This window comes from Musa acuminata, chromosome BXJ2-7 (assembly GCF_036884655.1).
Source record: "Musa acuminata AAA Group cultivar baxijiao chromosome BXJ2-7, Cavendish_Baxijiao_AAA, whole genome shotgun sequence".
NCBI lineage: Eukaryota > Viridiplantae > Streptophyta > Magnoliopsida > Zingiberales > Musaceae > Musa > Musa acuminata.
The window spans coordinates 6,901,717-6,924,050 of record NC_088344.1 but is presented as its reverse complement, the minus strand read 5'-3'; the positions used below and the strand labels follow the sequence as shown (position 1 = coordinate 6,924,050).

Below are 22,334 nucleotides of genomic sequence, written 5' to 3'. Positions count from 1 at the left end.
TGAATTATTGAAGTCCATCAATCCGTCCGAATAAATTTTCTAGCACCCGTCCATTGGAGCAAGAGTTCTCATTGTTGTTTTTGATAGTCCTCGGACCATTTTTCATTTTGATTTCTTTAAAATATATAGATAGTTATTTAAGATAAAAGATGTTCAAGTAATTTGATCTGTGTTATTTTCTACTATGTCTCTTTGCATGAGGCTAATTATAAATTACCTCCCGATCTCTACATTTACAAATTTTATATTGAAAATCTTATAATTATGAAAGTGAAATATTTAATCCTATTTACCATAATATCATCAGTTTTACCGATAAAAGATATAGCATGTGATAGACATATATAGTAATGACACGAAAATGATAGACAAAAAGATATTTTTAATGTCCCAATTATATCATAATTAAAATTTCATAGTCGACCATTATGGTAGCACCATCACGTCGCAAGTGCCCACTCTCGACGACAGTAAGGTTGAGCCCTGAGTTCCTCGAGATGTTTCTCATACTAGTATACTCTAAGGTTAAGGGGCTGAAGGTAGGAAAGGGGGCGCTCGAGTGTGCAGTATGCCTCAACGAGTTCGATGACGCTAAGGAGCTTCGCCTCCTCCCTCGTTATAAACACATCTTCCACTTGGATTGTATTGATGTCTGGCTTGCCTCTCACGTAACTTGCCTCGTTTACTGTGCAAACCTCATTGAGCAAGCCATCAACAACAACCTCAACATGCTTCCTGTAGCCACCGTTACTACAAATGCGACAGGTCTTCAGCTCGAAACCGTAGCCCCGCCATAGGATCATGTTACCATCATCGTGGACCCACAACGGTGATGATAAACAAGGAGCGAAAGAAGACAGCCACAAAATTGCTCAGATTGGAAGCCAAAGGCAAGTGGCCTAATCACGATCCTGGCAACAGTCGACGAAGCTCCCACGGTCTCATTCAACTAGACATTCCAAGGTTCGATCGACGGAGGACATCAATCAGTACACTCTTCGCTTGTTGCTCTCCCTCCTCTTCCTTCTCTAGCACTGTTCTGCATTTGCATCGAAGGGAGGTGAGGCATCTGCATTGACATCGTGTCACTCTATATCTATGTCGACGGGACACAAGGCCTTTGCCAAATCTCCCACCGATGCAAATGCAGAGTAACACTAATGTGGTTGCAGAACTACATAGAGTGACCATCATCCTCGTCCTCTTCTTCCTCTCCTTTTGCCTCACCTCCTGTCGTCACTCTCCCTCCTATTTCTCCTTCCCATATAAGAAGTCACAAAGTCTCTTAATCTTCGTCGTTATCGCAGTCGTCGCCCTCATCTCGATCGTCAATGCTCGAATCGACATCGACAAGGTCGACCACCGAATCGTTCTCGTCGATCACCACTACAACAACCACCTATAATCCCTAACAACATCATCGTCCGTCATCATCATAATAGTTGACTATTTTTTTTAATTAATACATAACAAATAAAAATATAATTAGGATATTAAAATTATATTTTTATCCATTACGTTAGGATAGATAAAGTTAAATATTTTTTTTTTATTATAGAGATTCAAATATAAATTTTTTAAATCTATAGATTAAGATACTAAAGAGATCTAATTATAAAGATAAGATACTAAAAAAATCTAATTATAGAAATAATATATAATTAGCCCCTCTACATCTTTTTAGAAAAATATCCTTTTCTTTCTGCAACCTTTTTTCCATGTCATACATGCAAACATACGGTACATATCGAGAATGACCTTCATGTTAGATGATGAAGGAAAAAACGAAAAGGTCGAAGTTGCCATTGGGTCATCATCTCCATCTGCTCTTCTTTGGCTTATTATTGTCATTAGAAAAATGTCATATCAACACTTGTACGACCTTTTTCTTTTAATTACTTTCTTTCACGTATTATGGTAATTAACGTCATATTTGATCGTTGATTTGACTTAGTAAAACTAATTCCACTTGACTTGTGTGTGATGATACTATCACCTCCGTAAGAGAGTAGGAACCTTTTTATAGACGAAAATTTTTTGTATCTTATCCCTTGTCCTACTTAATTCGAGAGTATAAGATATCTATATCTCGTATGTAAAATATTATACTATAGGATTTATTCGAATAAATTCCTGACGATCAATTTAGTACATATTTATTTGTAAGAATCATAAGTATTCATTTAATATATTGAATAAAATCATTTTATACTGTATATAGACAACAGACTCTTCGATGATTTACATGACATATCCGATAGGCACTGATAGAATCCTATGTGTTGAATCCCAATTAATCAAAATAGTAATTACATTAATCAAGAAAATCTCAACAAATGCATGAAAATAAAACAGTAAACATAAAACAAACGAAAGCATTGATACTCCCAATATTTCTCTTTTAATGTCACAAACTCTCTAAATCTCTTCCTCATTTGATCATTTTCGTGATAAGATGATACATCCTTTGTATAAAGATCCATCATAATATAATTTTATTAGTGATAAAAATATTTAATCTTATATTGATTGAGGAGTAAAGAAATTATTTAATCTTATAAATCAATAGTTCATAAGTTCATCAAATTATTTTTACTCTCATAGGTTCATTTTGAGATTCTTAAGCTTCAAAAAGGACAAAATCATACAGTCGTACTTAAAACAGACAATCTCTTGTGAACTTATAAGGTCGGATGACGACTAAATATTAACTTATCAATTAGATATCTTAAAAATTAATTTTTATCTTAATTAAGATAATATATGATACAATATTCCAACAGATCAAACCATATGCTGAAACCACATTATAACACAACTGCTACGTTTCCTGGCAAAAGGCATATGTGAAAATTTTCCAACTTGATATCAGAAAGACTTCACCACAAAGAAATGGAATAATTGTTTTCAATTCTCACCTAATTAATATTTTGGGCACAACTTGTCCCGAAGTAATAGAAATATTATGTAAATGGTAGTAAGTTGAGCATGCGTTAGTCCCACACCAGCACAAAAATGAGTTTTTTTTTTTTGTGTGTGGCTCCTGCCAGTATGAGATTGCAAGAGGATCAATATAGATAATCTTATTTTTTAAATATTTAAAAAAATATTTTTGTGATTCGAATCTTGATCTATTAAGTCGTAAAAGAATAATTTCATCATTGTACCAAAATCCGCCCATAAGTGAATCTATTATAAATACCATCTCAAAAAGTCATAGCATCTCAGAATTTACAATTCTGGATGCTATTTTCTCCTTAAAACCTAATCAACCTTGTTAATTTTAACAAAGTTTACCGGTCAATTATCAGTTACCTTCTTTAAATTTACATGAGAGATTTTATTTTTCATAAAGTTTCAAAAAGATTCAAAGTTAGGATCTTTCTTTGAAAAAGATTAACTAAATTTACTGTTAATTCGAGCAAAGTTTACTGGTCAATTAGCATAACAATTATCTTCTCTAAATCCATAAGATATTTTACATGAATTCACTACACTCCATCTCTAATTGTAGCTGTCACACCTTCCTCGATCACAACAGCTTCACTGTGCTCTTTATCTCAGTAGCGAGACCGGAGAGATGAAACAGTGGATGGTCTCCTAATGTTTCACTTTAATGGTTATTTTTTTCTCTCTCTTCAGGAGTTGCAGTGGTGGAATGAGTGCCTTGATGTGAAGTACAGGCACCAGTTAAGACCTCGGCTGCAGCATCAAGAAGAAAGAACAGTAATGTGGTGAGGCAGGCATCCCATGCTGCAAAAGAATGTGGGTAGCAGCCATGATTACATGTGTGTATGAAGGCTCATGGATAAACAATATATGAACAATGTATCGATGATCTGGCTGTTCTTCACACATGATTTTTGTTAGTATACTTGCAAAGCAATGTGGTGGAATTCTTTTTCTTTAAAGCAATGTGTAGGTGCAACACATTGGACATAAAGAGATACCCCAAAAATGTAGCAAACTATCACAGTGGATGGCAGAGCAAATTGTTGCCCACACACAAACACTAAACATACAGCATTCAGTAAATACAGTGCCATTAATTACAGATACTAAAAAAGGATGTGCTTCGGAGCTTCATGGTGACAATGTTCCTGACATGCTGCCCAAATAACAAGGGTTTTTGAAATCTGACAGCTCTAAATACATGCTATAGATGCATATTCTGGAGAACTTGTGCCACAAAATGCTTGAGGTGATCTGATGGACCCATTCTTTAGGTTCTTCCAAAGTGATGCAAGTAGCCGAAGCATGCTGTACCATTCTTCATAAGATTCATTTCGCCCCGTCAAAGGCGATGCAAGTAGCCGAGGCATATTGTACCATTCTTCATTCTTCAGAATGTCTTCTTGTTCCTCCTTGGATTCTTGGTTCTTTTTGTTCACAAGTGACTGATGCAAGTAGCCGAAGCAAGTTGCATCAACGTTCAAAAGATTCTGGTCACCTCGTCAAAGTGATGCAAGTAGCTGATGTTGATTACTATTTCGTCTTCTTTATATAAATCAACCCAACTCTCTTTTGCCATGATTCTCTACCATGTGCCTGGTAAAACAGGAGAAACCACAAGATGAACTTCATGAAAAAGTATAGCTTGAATAGGAAGGATATTAAAACCTGACCTCACAATACGGGAGAAAGATGCTCTACTATCCCAAAGACCATCATCGACACCACCTGTTATACCCTGCAAGGAATTTAAAGGTTATGGGAAGCAGAATAATAATTCCAAGTGTTGTTAGTGAAATAAGAATAATAATAATGATGACAATAGCAATAGAAATCAAGTTACCAGTTAAAAGAAAACACTGAAATAGTACTTGTTGAGTGTTATCTTTAAAATAGTTGTTGAGGATGAACCTCATAAAGTTGTTCCTTTTTAACATGAGAAACTATGATTCAAATCATACCCTATATAATAAAAGTGACAATCAACTAAGAATTCTGATAATTCCTTGCTCTAATTTAAACCCATCTCCCACTATAAAAAAAGCACCCACTGCAGCATAGTTGCTCCAACCATCTCAAGAAACATGCTGCTTCATCCACAGTCTTTCTAATTCTCCTCCCTCTTAGTCTTCCCCTTCAACCTTCATCTCCACCTGTTTCCAAACACTCCATCGGCTACCACTCGCTAGTTCAACCGGATAATACTCCCATTTGACTATGGGCTCGCTTCTGTACGTCTCTTGTATCATCTCACTCCTGCTGCAGGCTGGCTTGGCTTCAAAGACCAGGCATTTCAAGTGGGACGTGGGTTACATGTATGCGTCGCCGGACTGCGAGGAGAAGATTCTACTTGGGATCAACGGCCAGTTCCCCGGACCGACCATCCGCGCCAAGGCCGGCGACACCATCCATGTCGAGCTGAAGAACGCCCTTCACACCGAGGGAGTTGTCATCCACTGGCATGGCATCAGACAGGTTGGTAAAACAGTGAAACCCTAGCTAGCTGCATGAAGGAGAAAGAAACATACCTTCATTTCATGCGTTCATGTCCTTGCTATTATGCTTACAAATGTGCATGTCACTGGCTGCAACCAGTATGGAACACCATGGGCTGATGGAACAGCTTCCATCTCACAGTGCGCCATCAATCCTGAAGAGACTTATGTTTACAGATTTCAGGTCGATAAGGTAACTCATCTCCTTATCATTCCTCAGATTAGTCTCTCACGTATCATGCAGCCGCATCTGTATTTACTCTATTTATTTGCCTTCACCAAAAAAGAAAAAAAAGGTTTTTTTTTTCTTTCAGAAACAAAAGTTACTTCATTTATTACCAAAAGCAACCATTATATTTTTTGACTTGATGACCTTGCAAATAGGCAGGAACATATTTCTATCACGGGCATTACGGGATGCAGAGGGCGGCAGGGCTGTATGGGTCTTTGATAGTGGAAGTGGCCGACGGGGAGGAGGAGCCCTTCCACTACGACGGAGAGTTCAACCTATTGTTGAGCGACTGGTATCACCAGAGCATATATGACCAAATGGTGGGACTCTCTTCCAAACCCTTTCGATGGATTGGAGAACCACAGGTAAGTGATGCATCATTTAGCCTTGAAAATGACTCATCTATTCATCTCCACTATGCTACTGTGATCTCCTATAAGAAACATAAAGCTAAACCTCAATTGTCGTTCTTTAATTGGCTAGATTAATGATACCATCCTGCCTTAGTGTTTCGTGCGTGGTTCTGGTCTGTCGACCTTTCAACAGGCACCTATCCACCCAAAACCCACCATCACAGGCACTGTCAGCTTTTTCGGTACTCGTTAGTCCAAGTTATCCTTTGACTACAACAACATTTAAAACTAGAACAATTGAGAACCACATAGCACGAGGAAAAAGCAGTTGCTCTAAAAAAATTGCATAAATTGACACTTAGCAAATATAATCGTCGATTTCAAGAACTGCCTCACCTTTTTAATTAGCACGCGGAGATGGGCATCTGAAGCTGTCCGGAGAAGTAGGCCACCATCTGTCGCAAACGATCATTCAGATTATAAGATCATCAGTGAAAGAACGAACAGAAATTTTGAGTGCCCACCTAATAATGTTCAGCAGTTTAAACACACCTGCCATTGAGTAGTTGGACTCCACTGGGGAGGACGAATGATTGATGGTTGACTTGGCCTGAGAACCGAGATAGATGGCTTAGCTGCAACGAGGCAATGTACACAGACAGACCAATGGTAAAAGCAATATGGGAGGAAGAGAATGGACCACATGTCATCCAAATTGCACCAACTTTTGAATTATTAAAGCAGCTAAGACAGTGACTCACTGATGGAGACACACTTAACATTCTTACCTTATAAGTGGTGTCCTGCCACGGATCAAAGAGAACTCTTTAGAACAAAACTGTGAAAGCTTCCAGCACGATAAGTTATGGAATCTTCTGTTGTGTTCCCGCTCATTTGGCTTGTTGTTGGATGCAGTCACTGTTGATCAATGGGAGGGGGCAGTACAACTGCTCGCTGGCCGCACATCTGATGGAGGGATCGAGCACATGCAAGTTAACAAGCAAAGATTGTGCACCAGTTGTGCTCCGTGTGCTTCCAGGCAAGACATATAGGCTGAGAGTTACAAGCACCACCTCGCTGTCATCTCTCAATCTGGCCATTGGTGTAAGTAAACCATCAATACTTTACAAGCTTAAATTTCATTTCTCGATTTGTTATGCTTTCCATCTAGGATACTAATCTCTAAGTAAGAACACCAAGGAACTCTGGTGACAACCTCCCTCTACACCAAGATATGAACTAGGTAGGTTCAACTCTAAGAGCCCACAATAGGCATCTAGAAATGCATTGGTAGAATACATAAGAGCCCTTTATTGAATTCTAAACTATGATAAATGCAAGCACCGATGTGAGAGAAAACCAAACATAAAAGACGACATACCAGACATCATGTAGTTCCAACTGGTTTAAGTTTAAGTTGATAGTGATCAGCATGAAAACAGACATATGAACACAATGTTAGAACTTTAATGAAGTGTTCACAAGCCATTTATTCAGTCAATTGTTGCAACTAAACAGCCCAAACATGGAAATTCTTATATTATTTGGATGGTTGACCATCATTTCTTTTAAGCAAGTCATGTCACTCCTGAAACGAACAAAAAAGAATAATGGATGGCTCCTAAAGTTGCAGAAGAGGATACGAAGATTAGATGCTTGGTAATGGTTCTTCATATGACCATGTGATACAGCCTAAAAACAAAAGAATAGTTTGATGGAAGAAAACTGAAATTCCCTATATATGATCAGCAGACTAAGCTATATATTTAGTAATAAGGTTAAAAGGAATAGTTAATGAAATGCTAACTATACCTTTGGGAAAAACTGATGCTGCACAGGATGCCCTGATAGCTTACGGTATATAGGTATAGCAACAGCTTAGCAGGAATAAAATCATTGCATGAAAAATGACAGTTTCCAGAACAAGAGCCTTATCCACAAACACTGTTCAGGTAAAAACCAAAGACTATTGCTGAAATAGTAAGCAAAAAATAGTCCATACTGTGGATCTCACATTATTCAGTACCCATACAGACATCAGGACACTGTATTTGTCTGTACTGCAATATGCTCCAGATAATTTTTTTCCACGTTATCCTAAAATTCTACTTCTTCTAACAGTATTTCTATTTATCTATTATCATAAGGAGATAATATATTGTGCGGCAAATAAAAACAATCATGTCCTATGTCATGGTTGCAATTGTCTTGTATGCAGAATCACAAGATGATGGTGGTGGAAGCAGATGGCAACTATGTTGAACCATTCATTGTCGATGATATGGACATATATTCAGGTGAAAGCTACTCAGTACTCATCAACACAGACCAGAATCCATCATCAAACTATTGGCTTTCTGTTGGTGTCAGGGGAAGGAAACCCAATACCCAACCTGCTTTAGCTATCATAAATTACCAACCTAATTCCCCATCTAAGTTACCTGAATCTAGTCCTCCAGTTACGCCCGAATGGAATGACTATAACCACAGCAAGTCATTCTCTAGAAAAATCCTAGCCCGACAAGGCACACCAAAGCCCCCATTATATGCTGAACAGAAGATTACCCTGCTCAACACACAAAACAAAATCAATGGTTATATCAAATGGTCTATCAACAACGTCTCATTAGCTCTTCCTCCCACTCCTTATTTAGGGTCCATGAGATATCATTTGAAGAATGCATTTGATCCTAGCAAGCCACCTGATAACTTCCCCTCAGATTATGATGTGATGAAACCTCCTAAAAATCCTAATTCGACACAAAGTAGTAATGCATATGTGATCCAGTTTAACAGCACAGTTGATGTAATTCTTCAAAATGCAAATGCCCTCGCTGACAATGTCAGCGAAATACATCCATGGCACTTGCATGGGCATGATTTCTGGGTGCTAGGATATGGGGATGAAAGGTTTGAAGAGAAGGATGCGTCGCAGTTTAATCTAAAGAATCCGCCACTCAGAAACACAGTAGTGATCTTTCCTTATGGTTGGACAGCAATAAGGTTTGTGGCAGACAATCCTGGAGTTTGGGCATTTCATTGCCATATAGAACCACATTTACACATGGGCATGGGTGTAATCTTTGCTGAAGGTGTTGACCATGTAAGAAGGATACCAAAAGATGCTATAACTTGTGGGATGACGGCAAAGAAGTTAATGAACAACGGCCTCCCATAGGAGGTCTCCCTGACGATTCATATGTTCCCATTATTTTGAGGTTGAGCAATCAGACTGTGCAATTTAAGAATGTAACTTTCAAGAACAGCAAACAATGTGGGCATTGTTGGGAATCAGATTAGTTGTTTATCTGATACAACTAAGGTGCATGTGGAATATGAAGTACTTCAGTTAATCCAAAGGAAATGAACAGGTCCATAAGGTAATGCACAATAAAGGAGTAGCTTCAAAGATATTGATTAACTAGAGATGATAAGATACCATGAAATGAGATTCAACAGACATAAGAAACAACACAGCAGTGCATAATATTCAGTCAATCTGGATTTGCAAATTTATGTCCTTAGCTAATGCATTAAAATAATGTGTAGCCGTTGATATCTAAATCTGACCATAAGCAGTAGTGCTAAATGTATTATAGTGCATAACATGGAGAGGGCTGAGTAGACATCTACCTGTAAATGGAACACACGCAAGCAATGCAATTGCTTGTCAAACAGAAGTCAATTAGAAAAATCAGAAGCTCGCATTATCTACAGATCAGAAATTTTGATAGATAAAAATTTTAAGTTCAATTTGGAATTGAAGTGCTTCCAACTCTTCATGTATTTTCTGAGAAATCCACCTCACATATCTGATCATTGCCTCACCAGTATACTGAATATCTGATTATTGACATAAGCAGCCTCTTCAAGAAAGGTTTTAGGAACCTCATCAAACGAACCATCAAATGCCCGGTATGTTTCATTTATACCTCCTTGTTGCTTCCACTTCAGCAGCCTATATTTTAAGATTCAACATCATGTCTCTTCTACTATGTCCATGAAACCCCTCTAGATGATGCAGCACTCCGAATCAAAGACAGACCAGCCTTAACAAACTCAAATCAGATAATCTTAACTGTTGAACAACATTATTGAGATGTTCTCAACAATGTCTAACAAATAGAACACTAAACAGACTCCAACCAGAGCCTCTTTGCTTGGTATGCATTTGGAACAAGACTCCTAGGTCCTCATAACCGTAACTATATTCTTTTGGTTTTTGTCTCTTCTAATGCATTATTTCACGAGTGGCAGCATTGGTGTCTTACACCAACTTCATTTAGGTAACTCGAAGACACAAAGAAAGCATAGCGGAACTCTTGCAAATAATAAATTAGGCTTCCAACTATCATCTTCATTTGGTGTTACTACAGCTTAAAAATTATTGGTTGTGCTTCTAGTGCATATTTTAACATGATCTCATTGGACTTCTCAACCCATGCAATATCCAAAATGTTGACATCTTTGGCAGCCATTTGAAGCTTCACAGCATTATTAACCTTGGTATCTTCGGTAGCTTACTGCAAGTAAGCCCATTGTTGAATTGCATGTCTGAGAGTGATATTTCTTCATTATTACTTTGCTTTATGTATCTTGATAAAAGAATTTAATAATTCTTCTACATTCCAAGACTGCAACTTAAAACTACTTCTCAGTCCCCGATGTAGTACATAGCAGTTTTATGCAGTTTCATAGCATTCACTATCTCGTCTCGATATACTACACACAGCTTTGACAAGTAATTTTAATAACTATTTGTGCTGAAGGTTAATGCATTTGCACTAGAATCAAGTTGAAAAATACATCAAAATCGCTCTGCAATAAAGCAGTTTGATTAAACAGCTTCATATCACACATCTCAAAGATTTGAGAGTGTGTTTCAGAATACAACATCAAGAAACGTTATAAAGAAAGAGTTATCTACAGAATAAACAAGATAATTAGAACTATATACTATCTTTGACAAGGTTATGAAAAACCCATTATGATTAAGATGGCCACTTCGTGAATATCATTATAATGACTTGGAACATTGTCTATAGGCTCACTTCAGACTACAGAAATATCAGTTATTAATTTAATTAAGGCTCTGTTTCGTTTATGTACTACATCTGCTGCTTGGTATGTATGCCTCCTTCATTGGGACCAAAACAAGTTGCAAAAGGGGTGTAACAACAACAAAAACAAGGCCATAATATCTCAATTATTTAGGATCGACTACATGGATTATTTGCCATCATTGAGCTAATCGGTTAAGACCCATATTCATAATATCTGACATAGTTTTATGTTGATTGTCAGTGGCCTAATGCAATCCTTCACCTTTTTCATTTGGGCTTGGGACCGATAACACCAATATCATCAACAATAGTATTTAAGGTTGAACTAGCCAAAAGCTGATACAGGTAACCAGTCTAAATTTTGAAGTTTAATCCCCGAACAAATATGAACTTTAGGTATTATATCCATTCCAGGTTGTTGGATGATTAAGAGAGAGATTGAAGAAATACTCCTCGGCCTACATAAGGAATGGAGCACACTGAAACATGCCTTGACAAGGTGAGGAGGCCCAATTGAGAGTCTATTGTCTCTTCAGCTGACAACAGAAAAGATATACAGTTTCCTTTTCTTTCCATTCTTATTCCAATTTTTGGCCAAGATCATAACATTCTCGAGAAGAAGAGAAGCTTAGCCATAACAAGGCAGAATATGATCAACAATTTATTCCACATTCACGATGTCTGAATACAACAAAAAACATCTAAGATATCTTAAATTTCTTCAGTTAACGTGTATTGGTTGGTTCGAGTGTTCCACACGTTCTATACCAAAGAGGGACCGTTTCACCCTTCAAGGAAATAATTTTTCAAAAAGCAAGCAGATCATGCTTCATGGCATTTCATAAGTTTGCAATCAGGTCTTACGCCACATCAAATCCGAAAGGGCCGATATTAAACTCTAACACAAGAGGAAGCGTAAATCTACAGACAGATGGAAAGGAAGACAAGAAAGGAAAAGGAGATGGGAGAGAATGGGACACCTCCGAGGATCTGAAACATGTGAGGAAAGCAACCGCGTTCCGAGCCCTACTCCTAGGTGCATCGTCGGAACTGAGGAAAGCCGAGGAAGAGGAGATGGCCGCAGCCGCTTCCCGTACTCCGCCGCAACCGTCACCGTCGTTGTCGGAGATCCAGATATGGGAGCCAAATTCCTCTAGTAGGCGGGAGATTTCGACCGGCGATGCAGCCATATCTAGGAATGGGATGGGCGGGAGAAGTGGAGAGAACGACGGACCGTGGTCTTTACGAGCCGTCCGCTGGAAAAGGATAAGGGGTGGATGGTTCCGAGGCTCAACAGACCGCTAGGAAAAGGATCTCGACGTTATTCCGGACGTCAAGCAGAAATCAGGGAAACCAAGTGTTGTTTCACTTGATAACCAACAGTGATGTTATAAGGTCTGACAATACCTCAAAACCATGATGTTTCACCTTTCCATGTTTGAACAAGTTCTTGGATTGTTGATGTTTTGCGATGAACAACATTACCAATAAACAAATAAGGGAAAACAATCAACAGTCTTAAGAGAAGTCCCAAGCAGACTTGGACGGGGAAGTGTTGCAGCTACCGTGACTTCATGGACGATATATTGAGATGCAATCTGAAGCAAATATGCAGAGATTAGTCATTAAAGATGACAAACGAACAAAAAAATGTCCTTATCGATACTGCACCATAGTAAATGACGATTAAATTCTAACCATTTCGATCCTGCTTAAAGGAGTACTCTGCATAATAACGTTTCCCAAAAAAGGAACGCAGAAGGAAATCAACATTACTTATGGCTCACTTCTTCGTGTGATGACTCTACAAGCTTAAGAAATACCAAGCACAATTTCCAAACAAAACCACAGCTAACGTAGCCAATTAAAAAGGTAAACCAACCTGAGCTGAGATCATAATTAGGATGAGGATAAGCATCCTGACTTCTCAAAAGAATATCCTTATTTAAAAGGCAAATTAACTTCAAAAGTGTTTCGACCTCAAAAGTGTTTCGACCTGTTTAATAGAGTTACATTCTGAAGGAGAATAAAGATACAAAGGAGAGTGTTCAGAAACATACAGGAATTGGAATACAAACGCCAAGTCCTACCTAGCTACAATTGCCTTAAAAGACTACTAAGCTCCAAGTATTGTAACCCAAGTGTTGAAAGGAAGCTCTTTATCTTAAACCCAACTTATCCCTCGAACAACATTCAGAACTTATCAATTGCAAAATGCTGTGCCTGATTAAAGCTCTTGTTTGACATGTCCTGATCAGTCTATTTTCACAGAGGAATATATCTTGTGGACAAACCAGAAACAGGCATAAAAGCCAATTGTGCCCGTCAACACGAAGAATGCATAAGATACAATCAACATGTACCCAAAGTAAAGGATTCCTGAGATCACTTTTGTTATCTCCAACTTCGTGAAGAAGTAAAATGCAGAGTATGCAAAGAGGTACAGTGCAGAAGAACCTGCGGTCAAATATGCTCTCCACCACCAGTGATAGTCTTCACTGCATAGCTGGAAGTAGCAAAGCACAATTGTTATTTCAGCACAAGTTATGATGAGAATGATGAAGACTATGAAGAGGAAGCCGAAGATGTAATAGAATTGATTGAGCCATATTGAGGTCAGGATAAAGAAGAGCTCAATGAAAACAGCACCAAATGGTAGTATTCCACCAATAAGTATGGAAAATGCAGGCTGCATGTACCAAGCCTGCTCAGGTATCTGCCTGGGGATCTTGTTTGTCTTTACTGGATCCTCAAGAGCTGGCCTTTTGTAGCCTATGTAACTGCCAACAAAAACCAGGGGCACGGATATGCCAAACCATAGTAACACCAAGGCAAACATGGTCCCAAAGGGCACTGCACCAGATGATTTCTCCCCCCAAATAAGAGCATTCAGAACAAAGAAAATGGCAAAGACAATACCGGGAAACATAAAAGCAGTTTTCAAGGTGATCCTCTTCCATTCAGAACCCTTGAACATTTTGTAGAGGCGAGCCGAAGAATATCCAGCAAATAGACCCATGAAGACCCACAGGAGAACCATAGCAGTCATCAGACCCCCACGGTTGGAAGGGGAGAGGAAACCTAGTAATGCAAATATCATAGTGACCAAGATCATCCCAAAGAACTGGACTCCAGTCCCCACATAAACACAAAGAAGCCCAGAGTTAACTGGCGGTCTAAATGCATCACCATGGACTAACTTCCATCCTGTTTCTTCCTGGGCTTCTTCCTGAGTCTCTAATTGGTTGTAGTTAGCTATATCTCTGTAGAGGGTCCTCAACATAATCATGGCCACCATGCCAGACAGAAATAGAACTATCATTAAGGAGTTGATGATAGAAAACCAATGAATTTGATCATCATTCATGAGAAGGTATGTGTCCCAACGAGATGCCCATTTGATTTCGCTGGGCTGCAATAGACAAATTCAGGTGTAGGAAACACACTTGAAAAGGAAGGTAATTTCAAGAAAGAGGATCCGCACCTGGAACGTGACATCGTATGAGAAGACAACATATGTATCAGCAACTACTTCTTGGGGTGTAGTGCTACCGGGGGCTATTTTAATGTCTGCACTGCATGTAGTAACTTTAGGGTTCTTATCATCCCAGTTACTGTACTCGTGCTTCACACTATTTGCAAAAGTGAGAAAGATGTAAATAGGTTATAATTCAAAATGCAGCATAAAATAAAGTCTGAGAAAACAAAAGTTCAGATAATCAGTTCTCAAAAACCAATGACAGTAAAATTCAATAAATTAAGAATGTTGAGATCATCATTCTATTTCAGGTTAAACATTCTAAAATTATTCACACAAGAGTTCGACAAACAGGTAGCTTTTAGAACACTATTTTCAATTGCTTGGGATTAGTCAGAACACGTATGGGTATGATAAAAGTGTGAGTAACATTTAGGTAGAACAGAAAATGTGCATGTAACACAGAAAGATCCTTCAATGGGCATTCTTGATAGAAGACAACCGATTCTGAAATAGGAATTAGCCAAGTATAAATGAATTATCCTTTCGACACTACAACTAAGCATGTTATTATTCTGTTATTCAAATATCCTTCCTTATCCCAGGCCATACAGAAAAATATCACTAGTAATGTCTAATGAATCATTAACATAGGACTACCATTAACTGGAAACAAGAAAAAACCTAGGACTACAAAGTATGAAAATGTGCATCTGTTGTTTTGTATGTTACTCAATTAAAGGATGCCAAACATGGATATCAGCTGCACTAAACCAATAAAAGATAAACAGCAACTTCAGCATGTGATATGCAACTTTTACAATTGCCTACAAAGTTTAGTCCCAGTCTGAGATATCATATTTTCCTGTTACATTGTGAACAGGGACCATCACCACATACCAAGCTAGTGAAACAGAATAATCTATTTGGCATACTGCAAGGAAAAAACTAAGACGATCTCATGGAGTAAATAATTAAATTTCTACACGCATAACTCTTCAGAAATTCATTAATCAAATCACTGTTTTTTTTATAATGAGATCTTCCCATTGTCCTTTATTGATGACCATATACATAATAAAGAAGCCTCAGCCTGTTATATTGTACTCAAACTCCTAATTTCTATTGCCTAGCATGAAGTTGAAGGAAATGAAGAAAATAAGTCTTTAATTAAAAGAGGCTTTTAGAAAGTAAAGCATAATGAGATAATAAACGTACACGCATAGACAAGCATTTAAATGGTTCACTTATGCAACTCTGGTAAGGGAAAACATTAGAAGTACTATAAATTTATTAATAGTTTGCTCATTGTAATACTCCAGCAAGCTGAAATCCTTGGCATCAATGAATGGAGGACCCCAAACATTTGTTATCATTCTAACTGGACCTTCCAGTATAAATCTCATAGAACACCTGCTTGTTAATTACTAGATTAGCTAAAAGGAAGTGGGAAGCAGTAGAAGCTGAATTAATTTGAGAGGCAGATACCACAAGGACTGCATCAACTATACAGTCCTAATAAGTGGTTAGTAGTCTGGGTTTGGTGGTCAAATTATAAACAATTATCATTCATACCACCATAGATGAAAATCAAGAATCTAAACATTCAAAATAGGGAATCTGTATTCACTTTTTCTAATATGCATTTTAGGTAGCTGCATTTGTAGCATTCGACAGATAAATTCTAGCTTTGAAATAAAATGCCAAAGAGAAGTTATTTTGAAATTATTATTATAATTATGAAAATCCTACTGAGTTAAAGCCAAATAATTATAATAGTCATTAGAAGATAAACAGATTCATATTTAAAGTTATTTAAAATGTCATATCAATATGAATAGAAACCTTTAATAGTCAGATCTAATTGACATGTCATATATAATTCAATTTCTACATGGTTCAACTTCATAACTTGCCTTCTGTGAAAAGCCATTAGTTATCCTCTATAGCATAACATTAAACTGCAGGTCAAACAAGCTCCAGATACCAACACTCTAAACCATGCAAGTGGGGTTGTTGGGATAAGCTCCAACAAAAGAATATGCTAAAACTAAACAAGACAGTAGTGTAAATTCCACTGCTCACAAGCTCAGGGATAACTTTCTAAATTCCTCTTTTTCATACACTGCCAGAATATGGCATGTTTGGGTGGTTCATTGATTTTATTTATATCTAACTTTATCACATCACAATTCTGCACAGCTTCTGCGGTAGTTGATACTCATTAGAAGTTAACAGAAGACAAGTAGTTAAACCATAATAAGCATTAATTGCCAGAGTACACTTAAACTACAAAGTAGGGTCATGTTCCACAAATACCAACTACCAAAGCCAGCTTGAGACTAGATATTCTTAAGAGAATAAAACTGATTCAAATATGAATCTGCATGAAACATCAGTACCTGCTTGGGATCACCTCGAAACCAACAATACGAGCATCCTCAGATTCTGGATCTTTATGATACATGACTTTGAAACTGAGGTGGTTGCTAATGTAATATTTATCATCTTTACTCTGATCACAAAAACTGCATATTAACTATGTAACAAACAAACTATGGATTTTTGTAGCTTAATGTAACAAGGAACTTACTTTGTACCCAACACGGAAACCATGTTCATAGCTTGGAGCTTGACTTCCACCTCTTCTTTGCCTAGGAACTGCAATGGGAAGATTATCCAGGATCCTGTAGTGTTCACAAGCATCAGGATAAATAAGTCATCAGAGCAGCAAATTTATGTATATTAAAAGCTATGAGAAAGAAGCCTATCAATTGCAACAAGACTATAGTTGCTACATGCAAAGTGACTAAAAGCCTGGAAGTAATGAAAACAAGATTGGCACCTCATATCTAGAGAAATCACGAACTAACAACTTACATGTTCACACGATATTCGTCATCAATCTTCTCCTTGAAGTTCTTGGCAGCTTCTGAGGTAAGTTTTGTTCGACAAACCACTTTGCAACTTTCATCCCTTCTCATTTTAAACTGAGGATTGAATAATGCATACCATATTTAAAAAAAAAAAGGAGCTTCACCGGATCAAAATTTTAGTTTCTTTCCAATTATAATTTTGGCATTGTCAGGTATCAATTTCTGAGAATACATGACATTCCAACTATGACTAGTTAAAAAGCATAATTGTTCATCCAAGCAGAAAAGAGCGAGTACTCACTGAATATACAGAATTTTCAATGCGATCACCGCGAAGGACCTCCCCCAAATTTTCAGCACTGTTCATTATATTGGAAGGCTTACAGTAATCCAAGAAATAGTAATCATATGGAAGTTGTGTTTTTGTGGAGGAAAGTTTGTTCACTTTGACTTGAAGTTCATCACCCTGTGCAACAAAAGAAAAGGAGAATCACCAATAGTAACATTTTATCAAGCCTGGTAGCCAGTAAACAGTAAGTTCTTAGCTCACTGTAATACCAAAGTTGAACACAAGAAAGTGACAAGATATTTACTGAATCATATATTTTGTGTACCTGTATTAACTAATATATGATCATTTTGATTAGTAAACCATCACATGTCCAACACTAATTGTTAAGAATCAACATATGACATGGAAACATTCAAATAAATAATTTAGATCAATTAGCATCCAAGTCATCTTCTTACAAAGGGCTTTTCTCATTAAGAGTTTACCACTGTGCAATTTTCCCCTTTCTCTCTTCTCTTAATTAAATAATAAAGGCAGCAAGTCCTTTGTATTTCCAACAATTGTTATGGTTGTCTCCCCCCTACTGAGAAGGTTTTTTATAGATTAGATTGAAACATACCGGAGTACTACATCAAACTGGAGTCTCAATATAGAAACCAGATTGAAAAACTGCACACTTCCACTGATGAGATGAAGAGGAGTAACCAGCCTCTTACTTAAGTCCAGTTAAAATGCAGTAAAAAAAATCACTTGCATATTCTCATCTAGATATCAATCATACGTTTGCCTAAAGTTTCCTCTTTGGTTCTTACTAGGCAATATAAGTCAACAATCCACTAACCCAAATAAGGAGATACTTGATTACTAATGATGCCTAAATTGACACCTAATTTGACTTCAGATGTGACCTAGCCTAATCTGTCTCGTTCTAAACTAAAATCAAGTATAAAAAAAAAGAGACTTACAATGTTGAATGCATGAAGTAGAAAATACAACGTACCTAAACAGTAATAAAAGCCCTTATGAAGGCCCAAGTTGACCCAAACTGCCCTAATTCCTCTAAGTCAGAAATGCTTCAATATGAAAAATTTTAGGGCATTTGATGAGACATGCTTCGATATGAAAAATTTTAGCAAGACCTAGTTATAGTTATGAGGCTAACACCTTTTATTTTAATTAGAAAAAGAAATAAATTATCTTAAACCAATGCAATATAAGATCTCCACATTCTGACAACCTTTTGACATAGTCAAACCATCAAATCACAAGCACTAAAGTTTCATGTTACACTCCAAAAATGCAAACTCACAAGAATATATGTCGAGCCCATCGTGGCTCAGGTACTAACAAGCATGAACAAGTTACCCTTCTAAGGCCACGTTTAGAAGGAGAACAGGAACAGAAGGAATATAACACGTTGTTCCTAATCGTCTTTGTTGGATGAAACCTCGGGGAAGACGGAGAATATCAAACACAAGCATACAACGAGATCCCGTGATAACCATTATCAAACTTTTAAGTTGAGAAATTCTAAGGACCAGATGACTCATCCGCAACGCCAACAGGCGATAAAGTTCCACTCCCTGGGTCAATTTCAAGCAGATCGAAGGAGCGAAGCCCAGATCCGAGAAAAATAATACAAGAAACACAATAAAGACACAGATCTCGTGAACACCCACCTAAGGATCTTAAACCCTAACCAGATCGGCAACTGGATCAAAGGTCAAAAGGGAATCACCTTCTGGAAATCGCGGGGAGCGACGCCGGGGAGGTAGAAGGCGCTGGCGGAGGGCAAGATGAGAAGGCATGAGAGGATAAGAGCCGTGGCGACCTCGCCGCCGTTCGCCTTCGCCATCGCCAGATAACGAAGAAAGGAATGCGAGAGATCGAGCTGCCCTTCACACGCGATGGAAAAAGAAGAAGAAGATGAAGCCGACGCTGCCCGAAATACCGACGAGATCGAAACGGGTAACGTTGTTTTATTTGCTTAAGTTATGAACTTTGACTTCGGACGACGCGAACGCTAGTAAAAGACTCAACGTTGCACCCTAGTACGTGATAGGCGGGATGGGGTAAGGACGCTAGCGGGACCCACTAGTTTCTCTCCGGTATACTGTGCCACTCTCTGCGGTCTATTGGTTACGTGTCAGAGGTGAAGGCGGTGCTCATTGGCTGGGATTACGTTGCATCTCCAGCAAACATTAGGTAGCTGGGCCACAGGTTATTGGCCAATTAGCTGGGCCCCACGAGTCACGCTTTGCAATTGCAAAGCCGCTTCAATATTATGGCTAATTACATATTAGCTCCGTACGTTTAGCATACTTATAATTTAAAAGATTATATTAATATTTTTATAATTATAAAAATAAAATATTTAGATTCATTTATCCTAACTATATCAATTTTATCAATAAAAATATGAAAACAAAAGATAAAAAGATAATTTTAATATTACAATTAGTGATGACGAACATTATTCGTGATGACATATGACGACATCGTCACGAATGATTGTTGTAGATGAGAAGACCCATAGCGAGAGGTAATAACCGCTCTACATTTGTATTAGTGTTGATGTAAATATCGAGTAACCCTTTTATCACTCTGTATTTACATAATTATTGAGTATCAAAAATATTTACATCCAACGCTGCAGATGTAGAGTAGCCCTTACTTTTTATCATTATTCTCATTATCCACAATAGTCATTTGTGGCTCCTAATAACGTCATTGTCCGTCACCATCAACTAAAATATTAAAATTTTTATTTTATTTTATTTTTTTTTATATTTATGTTAGTAAAATTAATAACGTTAAGATAAATAAATCCAGGTATTTAACTTTCGTAACTATATGAATGTTAATATAATTTTAAAAAATATAAAGACGGGATACTGAAGATAACTAAAAATAAAAATTGAATATTTTGTAATTAATTAATAAATCACACAACTCAAGAATATTTTTACCATAAAATGTATTTTAATTTAACAATAATTTTTATTGAGAGAATTCTTTTTGGGATTTTGTCAAGAGGTATTTTTTTAAAAAGGATAAGTAGTAAATAAGAGATTGGATTCCAAAAATTTACAATAAACTATCAAAATTTTTATTGGCTAAGCCAGCCAATACATTTGAAAATATATTATATGATGTTTTGAATTCTTAATCTTGACAAATGAATTTCGTATGTTATTATTTGATAGTGATCAGCATGAAAACAGTCATATGAACACAATGTTAGAACACGAAACTAATCTTTCGTAAGTAAATATATCGGATGAAATTTTAAATTCTTAATCTTTCGTAAGTAAATATAGTACACGAAACTAATGTTTTAGAAGTATATGTTATAAAATCTGAGGTTTGGAACTTTCAATCCTTAAATAATGAGATATATATATTTAAATATTTATTTTTTATATGAGTTTTTTTTACTGGGTGTTCAATCTATTATCTCAGTTATATTTATTTTAATAGACATATATTATTATTTAATAAAAGATACCATAATCGATCATTGATTTATCCTATAAAACGATCCATAGGATGTAAATTATCCGCTCCAATTGTCTGATAAAAGTATAGGGTTTCTTTGAGAAATATAAAAATAGATAATCATTTAAAAAAACTTAAAAATATGAATTTATCCAAATATTTTTTTTATTTTTTATTAATAACAACATGAATACATTTGTCACATTACATTTGTTTCTTAGGATTCCTTTTTTAGCTTTGCATAAAATGACCTTTCAGGAGCCAAAGAGCCAATACATTATTGGAGATCACAACGTGATGGATCTGACGACACGTGAACGGCGGACACTTAGGCACGTATCAATTAACCAGTAAAAGGACAACCTACACTCATACATGTTGGTATATGATTCTTACAATGATTTGGAAGCAACTATACTTCTATCTATATTCAAACAAACATTTCTTCTCTCAAAGACCTCATTGTTCCTAAACATTCTAATCATATATCACTTATCTATATTGTTGCACAATTCATATATAAGTATTATGTATGTTATTAATATAATATTTTTTTTTTAAAAAAAAAGATAATATGTTTTTAAAAGAATAATTCACAGATATAAATTATATATTGACTCTATAGACACCATGTTGACATGTAAAACTTTTATTCACCATGGTCTCCATACATCAATAGATTCCTTAAGATAATCCATTTCTCAGCTCTAAAACATCATTTACTACAGCATTCAAGATTCTCTGAGCCATATGATCTATCATATGATCATAATTGAAATAAAAAATATATGTATTCCTCCATTTGCACATAGCTTCATCCCCTAAATTTTAATGTGCCAAAATGTACATGTTATCAAGGCAAGTTCAGTCTTATCTTATTGAAAATTGAATAATAGGAATAAAATAATTACTTTTATATGTCAAAACTTAATTTTTGGAATGCACATCTATGAAAAAAATAATGATTATAAAATATTCGTGGAATATCATGTAAAAAATAGTAGAGTTGAATTGATCCTTTCCAAAATTGATAAATTAGTAATAATTTTTATCTCCACAAGCATGCTTTCCATAAATTCCTAAATAAACACTAAC

General features: G+C 36.6%; 2 protein-coding genes and 2 long non-coding RNA genes across 4 annotated transcripts; 1 reads left to right on the top strand and 3 right to left on the bottom strand.

Moving 5' to 3' along the window:
* Nucleotides 1-4,013: 4,013 nt before the first annotated feature.
* Nucleotides 4,014-5,946, bottom strand: LOC135616902 (uncharacterized). Its single transcript, XR_010488534.1, has 4 exons — nt 5,821-5,946; nt 5,481-5,720; nt 4,626-5,408; nt 4,014-4,548 (listed from the first exon to the last, which is right to left on the bottom strand). It is a non-coding gene; the product is annotated as an uncharacterized LOC135616902 (long non-coding RNA).
* On the top strand, nt 5,170-9,223 carry LOC135616901 (L-ascorbate oxidase-like). The gene is made up of 5 exons (XM_065116636.1): nt 5,170-5,427; nt 5,548-5,640; nt 5,832-6,044; nt 6,948-7,136; nt 8,251-9,223. Exons 1-5 carry the CDS (start codon nt 5,170-5,172, stop codon nt 9,208-9,210), a joined length of 1,713 nt encoding a protein of 570 aa, XP_064972708.1. The 3' UTR covers nt 9,211-9,223.
* On the bottom strand, nt 6,363-6,938 carry LOC135616903 (uncharacterized). The gene is made up of 3 exons (XR_010488535.1): nt 6,821-6,938; nt 6,585-6,642; nt 6,363-6,487 (listed from the first exon to the last, which is right to left on the bottom strand). It is a non-coding gene; the product is annotated as an uncharacterized LOC135616903 (long non-coding RNA).
* A 3,796-nt stretch (nt 9,224-13,019) lies between the features above and the next one.
* LOC103991218 (transmembrane 9 superfamily member 7) lies at nt 13,020-19,703 on the bottom strand. Its single transcript, XM_009410582.3, has 7 exons — nt 19,480-19,703; nt 17,751-17,915; nt 17,454-17,563; nt 17,167-17,260; nt 16,976-17,088; nt 14,580-14,727; nt 13,020-14,507 (listed from the first exon to the last, which is right to left on the bottom strand). The coding sequence occupies exons 1-7, from the start codon at nt 19,594-19,596 to the stop codon at nt 13,350-13,352; spliced, it is 1,905 nt and encodes a 634-aa protein (XP_009408857.2). The 5' UTR covers nt 19,597-19,703; the 3' UTR covers nt 13,020-13,349.
* Between the last annotated feature and the right edge of the window lie 2,631 nt (nt 19,704-22,334).